Consider the following 15,853-nt stretch of genomic DNA (forward strand, 5'->3'; position numbering starts at 1 on the left):
TTTTCTCCTACATGTGGAAACTAGACCAAAATAAGGGGGCAAACATGAATGGGGGAGAATCCCATGAAAGAGAGATGAGTAGGGTAGAGGAAGTGGATAGATGGGGAGGGAGGAGGGATGGGAAGAGAGGACCTGCAGAATGAAATGGACCAAATTATGCTATGTTCATAAATGAATAGATCTCAGTGAATGTCACCTTTATGTACATCCATAAAGCACTAACTAAAAAAAAATCTATAAATAAATAGAAAGAAGACCAGTAGAGCAGAAGAAAGAGAGCAGGAGTAGGGAGCAGTTGAGGGAAATAGGAAGTCTTAGGGACTACGTGGATTAAAGTATTTTCCATGTCTCTAAGAGTATGCCCAAATGGATCCTGATATTATGTAAAAGTGTAATGTACTAATAAAAACAAAAAGAAAGGTCAAGTACGGTTGGTGTCATTAGGAAAGACTTCCTAAGGGTCAGGACATTTGAATGGCCCATAGGAAGTTAGGCAGTATCTGATTAAGAAAATATGAAGCAGGTAGATCATGTAGATGAGGGGGGAACTGGAGGATCAAAGGTATGGAAGTGAGGTGCCCACAGTGTGAGTTCAGAAGAAAGGAAATTGCCAGTTCACCTATGATCTGCTTGTGAGTGGCGGGGCATGGCTAAGGACTGTGAACTGTTTGTTTCTAACAAAGTTTCTTTACTCAGTTGAGAGGTTCCTACGTTCTAACTAAATCAAGAATTTAGAAGTTCAGAAGGTGAAGCAAGTGAAAGTTGTGTCCATCACTAAGTTCCTTGTTCAGGAATTGAGGGGGAATCAAAGCCATTATGTGTTCAGAGGAGTCCCAGAAATGACCAGAGGACCAATTGTGCTGTTTTGGAATACAGTTTAATTCCTTGCATGAATTTCCTGGGTCTAAAGCAGGGAGGGGCTTTCTTTCATATGCATTTCATTTTACTTTTTCAGTTTCACATTATGAACCTTATTATGTTGCAAGTTTTACTTAGAGATTTAATACTAAAACATTACAAAAGTTAGTTGATTTAGTCAAATTGACATAGTAAAGAAGGGGTAAAATTTGAAATACAGCTTTGTACTATAAAACATTTTACTCTCCCCAAAGTTGATCTGGAATTAATCTGAGTGTCCTTTGATAATGGGAACAGAAAGTACCAATTCCTTTTAAATCCATCTGGCTTCATCTTGAGTACTTTACCTTGATTCATTTATTATTTTATTAGGAAATTTTTCAATATTTATTCTTCAAGAAAGACACATGAGTTGTTTTATCTATAAACCCACATGAAAATGAAGTATTGCTGCTGTTTTGCTTCATCATGAAATGCAAATCTGACAAAAGAATCTGTCATTTTCAAAATGTTCCCCTGAAACATTCAGACTTTGCCAAATGAGCCGTTATGTTGTTTTTGTTAAAGAAAAGCACTTTAAATCAGTCAATATTTTGTTTTCACAGTAACTTGACAAAATAGTAACTTACCAAGTTCTTCTACTAAAACAATTTACATCACATTTATTTTTATGCCTTTTATTTTTCTGTGTATAATCACTAGAGTGAGTATTGTATTTACATGTTCTAAAACACTGCATTTTAACTATAATCCTACTCATAATCTTGTTAATTTCTTCTCTCTTATTTGCCCTTTCTTCCTTTCTTTCTCCTTTCCTCTCTGTCTCTCCCTCTCCCTCTCTTTCCCCCCTCCTCTTTCATTTTTCCAGTACGAGAGATTGAACCCAGGTGCTTTACCATTGAATTATATCTCCACCCCTTTTTACATTTTAGTATTTTAGTTTGAGATAGAGTCTTAGTAAATTACTCAGGCTGACCTCAAACTTGTGACTAATTGTAAATATATTTATAATTTATATTCATATTTTTATATTTATAATTTATATATACTATGTATTATACATAATTATACTAATTATAGTTATAATTATCAACTAATTATTGCCTTATTAATTTCTGAAATGTTATGCTTTACTTATTTTATGCTTTATGGGATTTTTTTAAACTATCAAAAATAGAATAGCAAAGAGTAAGTTACCAACATTTTGAGTAATTTATTTTGTGTTACCTTTGCTAGTAATATTTATCCAATGCTTGTCAACATAGTTAATGCTCAGGAACGACTTTAAACCAGAAATTATTATTCTTACTATTGTTATATTGATTTTTTGTTATGTTATGAATACCACTGGAGGTCTTTTAGGTGAAAATATTATCACAAATTAAAGTTCTTTATTTCATTTATAGATAACAACTTCTCCTTTGCCACAGAGAACTTGCATAACATAGCCTAGCCACTAATCTTGTAATGTATAATAAATTATCAGGAAGGTTTTCCTCTTTATGTCATGATTCACTGCCCAAAATTATCCTTACTGTATTCTGAATTACTTTCACACGGGTAACCCTACTCACAGTATCTAATTAAGCTACAAAATTACTACATTTCTGACTCAATTTTTGCACAGTAGAAATAGCGTTAGATTAGTAGTTATATTTTACCTCTAAATCCACTCTTGGCATTCATAAAATGACACCAACAGTATAATTAAGCACTGAGATCAATTTCTACCTCTATACTTCTACACACAGCCCTTTTTTATTTTCAGTTTAGCTATGTGTTTGACACCAGACTTTTCTGATGGCATTCTTCATCTCTGTATTTCTCAAAGTATAGACTAAGGGGTTGAACATAGGAACGATGATGGTGTAAAATAGTGCAAACACTTTATCTTCTGGAAAAGTGGTAGGAGGTCTAAGGTAGATAAAGATGGAAGGTCCGAAAAATAAAACTATCACGGTGACATGAGATTCACAAGTAGAGAGGGCTTTGCGTCTTCCCTCAGCTGAATGATGTCTAAAGTGCACAGTATAATGACATAAGAGACAAACAAAATCACGAATGTTACTAAGGTAACCATGCCTGAATTAGCAACCACCAGGACACCAGCAGTAGTGGTATCACTGCAGACAAGTTTTAGCAAAGGGAAAATTTCACAAAAATAGTGATTGATTTTATTAGGGCCACATAATGGTAGCTGGATTGCTATGAAAAGCTGAGGAAAGGAATGGACAGCCCCACCAGTCCAAGCAGCTAGAACCAGGAGGTGGCACCTTGCTTTGCTCATGATAATCAGATAGTGAAGAGGTCTGCAGATGGCAACATAGTGATCGAAGGCCATGATTGTGAGGATGAAGACTTCAATACTTCCAAAACAATGTATGGCAAAGACTTGGAACATGCAGTTACCTAGGAGATGGTTTTTCTTTTCACCAGCAGGTCACCAATCAGTTTGGGTGTCACACAGGAGGTATAACAGATGTCCATAGAAGACAAATGGCAGAGGAAATAGTACATTGGCTGGTGAAATAGAGGGCTGCACCAAATCGAGATAAGGATCAGAAGATTTCCCAGCAAAAGGGCAATGTAACAGAGTAAGAAGAGCACAAAGCACAATGTTTGTGTGCTCCGTTCATCAGAAAGTCCTAGAAGAATAAATTCTGAGACGTTCCTCTGGTTTTCCATATGTCTCAGTTTGTCTTATAAACATGAGTTTAGTATCTAAAAAGAGAGGACACCTTTGCTATGGGAAACTTATACACAAGTCATCAAATGCAGTCATTCAGAAATTCAAAATCTGTGCCTTTAAAATCAGTTTGGGTGATGAAAAGATAATAGGTATGGCATTAAGTATGGTCCAGACTGTGAAAAAAAAAATATTTCCAATTACATAAGTCTATTGTCATCAAGGAGATAAATTTCACCCATTTTCTAATTTTCCTCTCATCATGACTTTAGTATTGCTATAAACTTTCCTAATACATATTAAGTATTTATAATAATCTATGATATATATTAATACAGATATAATATAAATATTTGTATCAGCCATCCTAACATATGTATTCCTGGATGTATTTGTATTCATATATAATATAATTGATTTGTATAGTTTGACAATATTTTATAACAAAGTGAAAATAATTATCAGGTTCATAGTGCTCAAGTGTTAATACCAGATAGGACTTCAATATTTTTTTTACCAAATTTTTCCTTATTCTCTTACAACTAAGAGAATTATAATGATATGGATTATCAGTAATAGATGTGTTTATCTGAAACAGATTGATGTAAAAATTAAAGTTAGAGAAATAGGTTGGAAAACAAATTGTCCTGTCAATTAGCATATCCAAACCCCTGATTTTCAATATAGGAGGCACAGATCAAGAGAATCCAAGTATTTCTCTGGATCATTAGGTACTCACCTGTGGATGTTAGAGGACTGATATCCTGGTTCTCAAGTTATCCTGATTTAGGCTATTTGCATACTTGATACCAAAGCAGAGTATGGTACTATGAAGGACAGTGTAAGAGGACGGACTTCAGAATCCTCATCGTGGCCCCCAGGGACATGCAAGATGACAGATTATCACACCAGCCAAGTTCTGAAATATTATGTGACTGTATCTAGAAGTTAACAGAACCCAACATTCTTTTTGTCTTTTAATGCTTTTATTTATAACTAAGTGTGGGGTTCCTTGTGGCATATCCACACATGAACACAGCACAACATGAGCAATTTTATTCTCTAGTGCCTTCTCTTTCCTTCCTTCCTACCCAAAATCCTACCTATACCTTTCAGGTCTCCTATTTTTGTTATTTATTTATTTATTATTCCAATCAGTTTGGTGTAACTTTTTATTTTTCAGTTTTAGATAACATGCATTCCTTAAAATTGGAATTCTGGTTTGTTTTGAGGTCACAGTGGATATTTAACCCACAGTTTCTCCTAAAATCCCATCTTACATTTTTAGGGATCATGCTCTGATGATCACTGCTGTTAGCAGAGGGGAAGGCATGTTGAATACAATCGGGGAGAAGAACTGCTGCCCTAAAAAGTATAATATTGTCTTGATCATACCTTTTCAATTTTTAAACTAATTTGGCATCAAAGTTATGAAAGTACAATATTATGCATTTGCTTCTTATGTGGCTGGAATTGTGTCAACAACATTATAGATGCATGAAGAGATGTAAAATAAACTGGATGGTGAACTGTTTAAATTCAAATAGCATTTATATAGCTGTCAACATCTGAAAATATAAAGACAACCCAGTACCTAAATGTTTCTAATATTCAGAGATTTTGTATTAACCGAACTGTACCATTATAATTATCTTATTTTCACTATTACTATAGTTACATAGTTAATGTAGAAATTAGAATCAGAGCAATCTTATTAATATTTTATGAGAAATTAATTATCCAATATAAGTATAGATGCTGTCTAAATTTACTCTCATGAACTCTGTTATCTGCCTTTTAAATGTCAGAAAAATTCAACAAGGAACTGAGAACACAGAATTAACTCTCTTCCCTTCTATACCACTTATGAACCTTGACATAATTTTTAATCTCTGTAAACTTTAATTTCTGCATCTATAAATTGGGATATTATTACACAATACAACCTTATAATGAGGAACCCAAGAATTATTATGGAACACCTCAGTCTCATACATGATTAACAGTCACACGTTAGTTTTATCTTAGGTTGTGTAAGAGCAGTTTCTGACATTGCTATGCACACATACATAAACAAGTTCAGTGAAGAAATAAGGAAAAGCATATAACAAAACAGATATAATGAGGGTATTCAGAGAAATTTCCGTTTCAACAACCCATTACTAAAACTAAATAAAATTACTGTGAAAGATATTTTGCTGTTGTTCTTTGAGCATTGCTTAACACTAGTCACTAGGCTGAACTTTTTCATGCATTTTAAATTATACTCAAAAGATTATTTGACCTCTTTGGTAGGGTTGAATACAAATTCTACATTCCTCTTGATTTTACTATCAAGATAATAAGAGTAATTACTCTTGTAGTTTAAGTAAAGATTCTACTTTACATAACTTCAAATTTGCTACATCTGGTGTCAGAATATGACAGGCAGCAAACTTACCTTAGATGAATCTGATGATTAGAGTGCACTTTAAGGTGGCACATTTTTGAAAGTTGGGAAATTATTTCTTCCTTCTTGGAGATGTCAAAGTTAAACCATCCTGTTCAGAATATGGATAGGCACATAAGCACTAAAGCAGGACTCAATGAAGTTCACCGCAACTTGAAGATTTTAGTGAAATCTTTGCCTCAACTATTCTCATTCTCATCTGTAGTTCTGCTTGTGAATAAAATAGATAACAAGTTTCCATAGTAATCAAATTACCTTATGTTGTAAAAGAAATCATAATGTTCAATAGAGAGGAGGAAGACAATGGTGAGGAAGGGCATGAGAAAGTGCTGGGGAAAAAAAATCTACTGTGTTATGCTTGTCCTTCCACACAACTATCACAATGAATCCCACATATGTAGACAATGATAATGTACTAATTAAAATAATGGAAATTGCAACTGATAGGAGATCAGTAGAGTAAAGCAAGTAGATGGTTGGGGCAAGAGGAGGTGAAGGAAAGGCAAGATCCTGGGGAAAGAGGGTGAACAAATCGTGTTATGTGTAGGTGTAAGTGGAATGCACCAATGAAAAAGTTTAAGAAATTATATTCTTGGGAATGAAATTAAATAGAGTACTTTTAAACAGCATGTATATCCTCCAAGAGCACTGTCAACGGTAATTTACAGACCATCAGGACTGAGTTACTGTCAGGATAGCCTGAGACTAGGTGAGGAAGGTTGCTTACCTACCAATTCTTCTCCAGTCTCTAAATATAATAGCATACAGAGATTTGCAGACTCATTCAGGTCAATTCTCTCAAATTACTTCTGAATGTTAGCAGTCTTAAATCTTTTGTAGGTTTTCATGCATTAATAACCATTAACCATTAGAAATACAAGCCTCACAGAACAAAAACAAATGTATTTTTAATTTCTCAAGAAAGCAAATGCTATTTTAAGTCCTAGGAGTGATTCATTTTATACCTATTCCTGAAGAAATTTTGGTCAGAAGAGCAGAATTTAAACTTTAGGATAATGCAAGAATGAATAGCTCTTTGCAAACTCTAAGAATGTATATTCCCAGAGGTATAAACAGATAATCATCAAATGCCTCTGAGCAACTATCAGAGGCAATGTCCTGGTGCCACTGTGCATTTTCTCACTATAACTTTACTTTTTACTTACTTTTGCCTGGATCAGGCATTGCTTCTCTGGAGAAGAAAATGCTTTGGTTATACAGAGCAGTTCAGGACATTCTGTCTACTTTATTTTCATCTGTATTCTAAAGGAAGGAGGAAAACAAAGCCTTGTGGAATAGAATAATGTTATTTTTCAGGGGTATATGAGATGAGGAGGAGAAAGAGCAAAGAGAATCAGAGATAGGCATTTGTAGTTCAAAAAATGGGTTATTATCAACAGTGATATTCATGCTTAAAGTAGATAGTTCATTAAAATTGGTGACAAGCAAGGTCAGGACCAAGACCTAGCTTTTCTTGCCAAGAGTTAACATTTATGTCACCCATGTCTATGTAATGGATGATAGAAGTGAAAAGAAAAATGAATAATATGCTGTTCCCAATGCACATACCAGGGTGGAAAAATTATATCTTTAAGTGCCAACATACTGATAGTGTGATAGGAAAACTGCACTCACTGCATATTAAAACTGTATTCATTTATTTATTTTTATTTATAATGTTGGAGCAGGGTCTTGCTAGGCTTTCCAGGCTGGCTTCAAATATGTGGTCAACTTGCCTACGTCCCATGAGTAGCTGGAATGTCATGTGCCACTGTGCCAGCCTAAACTGGGCAATTTTTTAAATGGGAATATGTGCAATACAGGACTAAGAGACAATGAAATTTACTGCCCACTTTGTAAGTCCTTAATGTTTACTTTTGTTCTTAATTGAAATTTTGCTTACATATAACACCCAATAAATCTTAAGTATGCTAAATATTTTATAGTAAAAAATTTTCATATGCTACAAGGTTGTTCAAATCTTTAGAATGAAATTATATAGAATCAATGACAAAATCACATTCTCACCCAGCACAGTGAGTGGTGGAACTCTCTACAATCAGGGAAAATGGATAATACACTGACCATTAGGTCTCATTGACTGGTTGGATTTGTGTGAAGATCAGGAAATGTTCAGCCCTGAGATCCTCATTTCATCAATGTAGCTAGCTCAGCATTGAAATATACAATAAATTTCAGAGAATTACACAGTAATTCATCTTACCAAGATTAGTACCCCCAAAATAATTTGCAAATCTCAAAATGTTTAAAGGATCTACAGGTTTCCAAGAAGAATGGACTTCAAACCCTCACTAAAATCATCAGGGATGAAGGAGAAGTACACATTCATCCATCAGGGAAGCAGGCTGGAAAATCTGAATTTCAATCAAATAGCATCTTAACACAAGCACAGACCAAATGATTAAAAAGTATTTTATATTTATTCAAAAACTTCTGCACAAAATTAGTTTACCTAAAGCAACATATAAACTTAAATATCAGGCCAGAATTAATAGGTCATTGAAAGCTCTAAGAAGTATATTCCTTTCTCATGAGATTTCTGAACAGTTCCTGGTTAAATCCTTCCAAGCTGTCCATGGTAATGGTGCCTGGTGCCCCTGTGTATGTTCCTTCCACCTGTGGGCTAGTCTGGCTCAGGTACCAGTCCCCTGGAGATTCCATAATGCTGTAGCCAACAGGGCACTCTGGACAATTCCTGGTCTGTGCTCTTCTAGCTTTCTGAGGAATAGGAAGGGAAATGCCATGGCCTATAATGGTATTATTTTAGCTTCTAGGAACATCTGAGATGGGGGTGAACAAAGAGAATCAGAGACAGATGTTTGTATTTCAGACATGATCTATTACTGACCATAAGTATAGAGATTTGATAGGTCAATAAAATCGATGAACTGCAAGATCATAACTAGTAGCAAATTAACTGTTGCCAGAGAGTAACATCACTGGGACAGATGGTTGAGGAATGGGAGAAAAGAAAAAGGAGAAATTAAAAAAATAAAAACTCCTTTGCCCATACATTGGGCACTAGGTAAAGGATCCATCATAAGGTAAAGATCATGTGGAATATTCAGAGGAAGATGGCACTCAAAGGGCACCAAAGCTGTATTCTACTTATTGTTTCCAGTGGACATCCATGGTTGTTGAAGCTCACCCTAGCCACACACACTCCAGTTGGTGTCTCATTTCCAGCAAGACAAATTTGTAGATTTTAAGATTCCTCATAGTTTTAAAACTTTAGGAAATCCAATTGAATATACCTGATACTGTTGGCATTAAATTACTTAGCAAATAATAGTAATTCTTTGTTAAGAGATTACTAGGTGATTTACATTAGCCATATATTCTATACTTGTATGTTAACATAACTATTATTAGCTCTATTAGATAAGAACACAGAAGCTTCTAGAGGCTTAAGAGCCAGCTTAAACAGGTAGAAAGCAGAAGGATGATAATGGGTTCTTCTACAGGGTTTGCTTCAAGAATTTGAAAACTAAGGATTACTGAGTAGATGAAAGTTTTTTACTCTAGTAAAAAAAGATTCCAAAACTCTGTGTTGTGCAGTTTTTCAACTTCAACATTATGCTCATCAGTGACCAAACTTCACTCAAGCTACTCCATGGAAGATTGCCTCTCATCCCTCTAACCACTTACCCTACAAACACACACTCCAGGATGCCCCTTAGAAATATGAACGGTGTTGCATTTAAGATTTCAGATGTGGAATTCAACCAAAGTCACATACTTTTTATGTTGTAAATATTTTAATTTCAATGGAGTTCAATATATCCTTTATTAATGGTTCATACACTGAAAGTAAATAAAGGTTATACTGTCACTAAAGTCAAACACTGCTGCCTCTGTGACTTTTCCTTCATGTTGACATGACTATTGAGATGGGAATATTTCAAATCAGGAAAGTCAGTAAAATTTAATTCAGTTATTTTATTATCAATGTATGATTGTTAATGACAGTAGGAGATAATTTAGATAGATATCATTAATAAATGATAAATGAACTTAGTTCATTTAAAAACTAATTGCCTATTTAAGGGTCACAAAATCTTCTACATATAAAGTTCTAAATTTACTTTTAAATTGTAGTGCATTATAATTTTTTTTTTCTTTTTTTGCAGTGCTGGAAATTGAACCCAGGACCTTGTGCTTGTGAGGCAAGCACTCTACCAACTGAGTTATCTCCCCAGTCCTACTTTTAAATTGTATATGCCTAAGATCTATTGTGAATTAAACTTGTACTGGCAGTGAGGCATAAAGGGGTTCCTGTTTGTTTGTTTTGTATATAATAGAAAAACATCCAATACTTCTACAACACTGTTGCAAAAGCTACTTTTCTTTACCCATTTGCTGACATAACTTTGCTAAAATTAATCATATAAATTCAAATCTACTTCCAAGTTCAATTGTCATCTTTTCATCATTTTCTTGTTTTAGAATATAGCATTTATGTAAGAAACGTAAATTCTCCAAATATGCTCTTTTGTAGGCTGCAGAAGCTAATTTACTTCCTGTGCATTTCCATATAAATAGTATGATATGTTTTCAAAATTATACAAATTGCATCTTCAGATTTTATTGGAAATTATTTCAATCCAGAGATTAACTTGAGAATGTTCACAATGTTTAGTAGTCTGGATCATAAGTACATCTGTTTCTATTCATTAACATAATCAGATTCTCTTAGCAAGGATTTCATTTGGTAGTGTACGTGTCTTGCTCATATTTTGTAACCAATGGCTGGGGATGTAGTTTACTGGTAGGGCACTTTCCTAGTATGGGTAAAACCCTATATTTAATCTGCAGCACTACAAAAACAAACATATTTAGTCACCATCATTCTTAAGTATTTTACATTGGTGATGACATTTTAACTTGGTTATGGTAATCATTTTGAAATATATATAAGCCAAACCATCACAGACAACTTAAATATGTACATTTTTTAATTCATCTATCATATCAAAAAATCTAAAAAAAAATAAAATGCAATTTCTGGTTTTTATTTGCCAGTATAAACTATATGAATGATTTTTGTATGTTGATCTCACCCCTCAAACTCACATTACAAACTCAAAGTCACATGTATTGAGAAAAACATACTAAAAATGTCTTTAATCACAAGAAATTGATGGTCTATGTAGAAATTCTAAGAAATATACAGGAAAAATTGTATAAGTACCCGAGATTGATGAGGGAGTAGGAATTAAGGAAGCTCCTCTTTAGTTCTATATTTGAAATATTTTGTAAATGATAACTATTATTTTTTCATTCATATATGGTAGATTTCATCTTTAAAGCTATCTAAAGAGAGGTTAGGAGGATGAAATTATGAACTGGGCAAAAATATAGAAGCCCAAAATCTATGTGAGACCCTACATCCTTCTGTGGCATATACAACTCACAGTCCAAGTTCCCTTTGTGAGCTTAAACTAGATTGTGGCTCATTGTACATCAGAAATATCATAAGTCCAAATAAAATAGTACTATTTCATAAACTTTATCTGAAGCAACAAACCAATACACATTTAGCAAAGTCAAAATATTATGGAAAATTGGTGACAGAGATACATTGAAAAAAATGACTATTTGAAATCAGAAATGCTTTGAGATATCAAGGATGTGTGATCAAAACCACAGGACTCTCTGGGGTTTTAAAGAGAATATAAAAATAGCCTACAAGTTCACAAATAAAACTTTCCAATGGATATCTAGATAGAGTAAACAAAAAAGTGAAGAATAAGGAGACTATGGTAGAGGGAGGAAATCAAGTAAAATTAAGTACCTTTTGCTAGGTTTGACCTCCAGTCCTTCTTAAGTCCCCAACTAGGACTTCTAAACTACTTCCAGGCTGGCATTTCTGACAGTTTCAAGTAATATGTTTCTTAGTATTAATGGAGTTCAGGTGACTCTAGAAAATCATTTAATAAAATTTAGTAATGATTGATATTTAAATTACCAAGTAATTTCCATGTAATTGGATAGATTTTTTAAATTTCCCATTTGCAATAATAAATATTTGCTAAATATGTATGCTTATTCTCATATGCATGACAAAACATTTTATGTTTCTCCCACATATTTAATACATTGATGTTTTAGTAGATACAAGGCAACATGAGGTTCCTAAAAAGTGAATGCTAGGAAAAATACCAAGCAATGAAAAGGCTAAACAACAAAATTTTCGCAGTATAATCAAATAACATTTTCAAAATTTATTCAATAAAAGTCTGGACTTTTGAGAAAAACAATAAAGTGAAAATAAAGTGCTTTGGTTTGGTTTTTGTTTTCTTTTGTTGCATCGCAGTCTTGCTATTAGGATTTCATTGATATACTCTCAAAATCTGCAAGGATTGCATGCTATAAATACATGTACACAATCATCCCACAACACAAAATGCATTTCTAGACACCATATTTCTGTACTGAAAAAAAAAATCCAAATGCTCTGTGGAAAAATAATACAATAAGGCAACTAAAATGAAGGTATGAATAAAGTAACTAGTCAGAACCAACTTTCTTTTAGAATGGACAGAATATTTCCTGAAGATATTCCAGAGTTTTGCACAGTTTAGTGAGGGGAAAAGTGAGTAGTTATATGTATCATAAGTTCTAAGATTTGAAACGTGAATAAAGGCAATCCTCGGTGACTTTTCCTTCATGTTGACATGACTATTGAGACAGGATTAATTCAAATCAGGAAAGTCAGTGAAATTTAACTCAATTATTTTATTATTAATGTACAATTGTTAATGACAGAAGGAGATAATCTAGACCCTTAAGAACTACACATATCAGTAAATAAAAAGAGAAAATACTACTTTAGGAACAATTCCATGCTTGTTTACTTACTCCTTAACATATCAGAGTCAATTTCTAGACAAAATATATAAATTCAAAGAAATGTTAAAATACAGCACATAATCTTCTGGTTCAATCAAATGATAAAGACATAATTCATAAGAAAAAACTAGAGTGGAACATAGGATTATTTAATAGATAGCAAATGTACACAGAATACCAATATAATAAGAGGGAAAAATATAACTGATATATAGGCAGGTCTTCAAAATATTCCTGGAGAGTGGCAGGTGGAGATTATCTCTAAGATGTGAACTCTCCAGCATAGGATCTGAGTCTCAAATGAGAGCAGACTGGGGACACAGTGGGAAGCAGCATGAATCTCCCTGCTTATTCAGTTATTGATGTGACATTCGAGCCCATACCTTCTGCATGGCAATTTTCATCTCCATATTTCTGAGCGTGTAGATGAGAGGATTCAGCATGGGGGCGACCACAGTGTAAAACACGGAGATTTCCTTGTCTTTGTTCTCACTGCCGGCAGGGAGCACGTAGGTGTAAATGCAGGGCACAAAAAATAGAACAACTACTGTCACATGAGAGCTACAGGTTGAGAGAGCTTTGCGCCGCCCTGCAGAAGATCTTGTCCTAAGGTGATATAAAATCAGTAGATAAGAAGCTACTAGAACAAGAAAAATCACAACTACCACCATCCCTGAGTTGGCGATCACTAAGATGCTAACAACGTGAATGTCTTTGCAGACCAATTTCAAAAGAGGCTTTATGTCACAAATGTAGTGATCTATCTGATTAGGACCACAAAAAGGCAGCCTGAGCACCATGAGCAATAGGGCAATGGAGTGCCAAAAACCCACCCCCCAGGCCACCACGACCAGCAGGTTGCACTTCCTCCGGTTCATGATGGCCATGTAGTGCAGCGGCTTGACAATGGCCACATAGCGGTCAAGAGCCATGGACACCAAGATGAATATTTCCACACCTGCCAGCAAGTGGGCGGTGAAGAGCTGAGTCATGCAGCTGTTATAGGAAATGGTTTTCCTTGCTGCTGCCAAGTCCCTGATTAGCCGGGGAACCACGGTGGAGGTGTAGCACAGGTCCATGAAGGAAAGGTGGCCCAGAAAGTAGTACATGGGCTGCTCGATGAGGGGACTGCAGGTGATGGTGAGCAAAACGAGGACGTTCCCCACTAAGACCGCCAGGTAACAAAGGAGGAAGAGGACAAAGAAGAGCAGTTCTATCTCCTTATTTCTCCAAAGCCCCATGAAAACAAATTCCGTGACATTTTTCTGATGCCCCATGAAGTCAACTGGAATCCACGGTGCACAGCAGAAACTTAATTTGTCTGAAATGAGACAGAACATAGTATATATTAATAGCCACTTTTCTGTTTTGGAGATTTTTATAAATTATAAAGATATGTAGAAGTAACCAAAGTTATATAGGGTTAATCTTCCAAATCTTTTTAGATATAAATAGTCCTTACATTTATAATGATATTTAGTGAAAGCATGCTTTATACTTCAGATTTTTATAAACATTTTAAATGAATTTAACTCTCATGAAAACCCAGGAAGGAAGGTTCTGCTATTCATTTTACACATGAAGTAATAGAGGAATAAAAGGGGTCTGTTAATTACACAAAATCATTAAATTATTTAAAAGCAGACTAAAGATATAAAACTGGATCCAATGCCAGATTCCACACCTCTAAGAGGCCTGCAACATTTTCCACAGATCAAATGGAACTGCAGCTGAGTACCATCCCTGTAATAAAAGTGTGGGTGTCTTTCATCATCTCTGTTATTTTTATAACTCTATCATTTGAAGAAGACTTCTCCTTCTATATTTTACATATAATTTACCTATGAAATTTTATCCCACTACTGATTCATAAACCCAGTAGAACTAATATTTATTTTTTTAAAGGTACAAGACTCTTAATCATAGTAGAAAAATAACCTGATAATAGTTTCCGTGCCTCTCCATGGTATGTTGGGTCCAAGTTCACGACATGGAGAGGCTGGAAATAAAGAACCGTGGGCATCAATGCTGACCATCTAAGTAGAGGAGCACAGTGTATTACTATATGCAAACTTTACCTTTTCCCTAAGATTTTTGAAGGCACATTTTAGAGGTTACTGCTAATGCACTAGAAACTGTAGGGATCTTGTAGTCTTCGGATGACAGTTTGAAGGACCTCATGCACCCTGCTTATTTAATCACACCTTCAGGCTGTGCAGCAATTCTGCTACTGTGCATCTGGGAACAGACAGCAAACACATTGAAATTTTCACCTTTAACCAGGATCTCAATGTCCCTGTAAAAAAAAAAAAAAAAAAAATTCTTTATTTCAGACTCTGTATTCTTTCAGTGGAATAAGTGAGAGACCATTATGTTTTCATGGGCAGTCCCTCCACAAAGGACCATGGAGTAAGTGCCCTCTCAGATGCTCTGCTAACTAAGATGTTGTTGACACTGAGCAAATCATCCTCTCTGAGTCTCCTTCTGCTGGTAAGCAGAAATGATGCTACTCAATCTTCTTCCTGTATGCTGAAAGCAAGAAAAAGGAGTTCATGTCATAATATATGATACAACTTCCCAAGTCCACAGAACAGCCCTGCCCTCTGAAATCTTTTGCAGAGGAACAAACTCTTGTAAAGGGAAGTGAATATCAATATTTTCTCTTGATGTTTCCAGCTATTGGATTTTGTATCTGCCAAAAGGAGAAATGTTGAAGTATACATTTTAAACACACATTAAGCATACAGAAAAATGTGAGTGTTGCTGTGCTCATTTCAGATTCCAATTTTGTTGGAAAATATGTCAATTGAAAATCAAAGGAATTTCTGGATAATTTCTCATTAAAGTTATGGTACAGAACTGTAGAAAACTAGAATATTGAAATCATAGAAAGTACAAATCTTGCTTCGAAATATTTCCTTGATTTTGACAAAAGTCCCAGTATTTTTAAACATCGATTCAAGACTGCCCTAGTTATAATGATTGAA

At 34.6% G+C, this 15,853-nt stretch overlaps 1 protein-coding gene and 1 pseudogene across 1 annotated transcript; both read right to left on the reverse strand.

Moving 5' to 3' along the window:
* Positions 1 to 2,627: 2,627 nt before the first annotated feature.
* Positions 2,628 to 3,543, reverse strand: LOC124959148 (olfactory receptor 4P4-like; annotated as a pseudogene).
* A 9,679-nt stretch (positions 3,544 to 13,222) lies between these two features.
* On the reverse strand, positions 13,223 to 14,143 carry LOC124959149 (olfactory receptor 4P4-like). The gene has a single exon (XM_047517774.1). It carries the CDS (start codon positions 14,141 to 14,143, stop codon positions 13,223 to 13,225), a length of 921 nt encoding a protein of 306 aa, XP_047373730.1.
* Positions 14,144 to 15,853: the final 1,710 nt, after the last annotated feature.

Source organism: Sciurus carolinensis, chromosome 11 (assembly GCF_902686445.1).
Source record: "Sciurus carolinensis chromosome 11, mSciCar1.2, whole genome shotgun sequence".
Classification (NCBI taxonomy): Eukaryota; Metazoa; Chordata; class Mammalia; order Rodentia; family Sciuridae; genus Sciurus; species Sciurus carolinensis.

What these genes read in the sequence shown, in the direction of transcription:
- LOC124959149 (XM_047517774.1), bottom strand. Translation starts at nt 14,143, where the DNA reads ATGGGGCATCAGAAAAATGTCACGGAATTTGTTTTCATGGGGCTTTGG.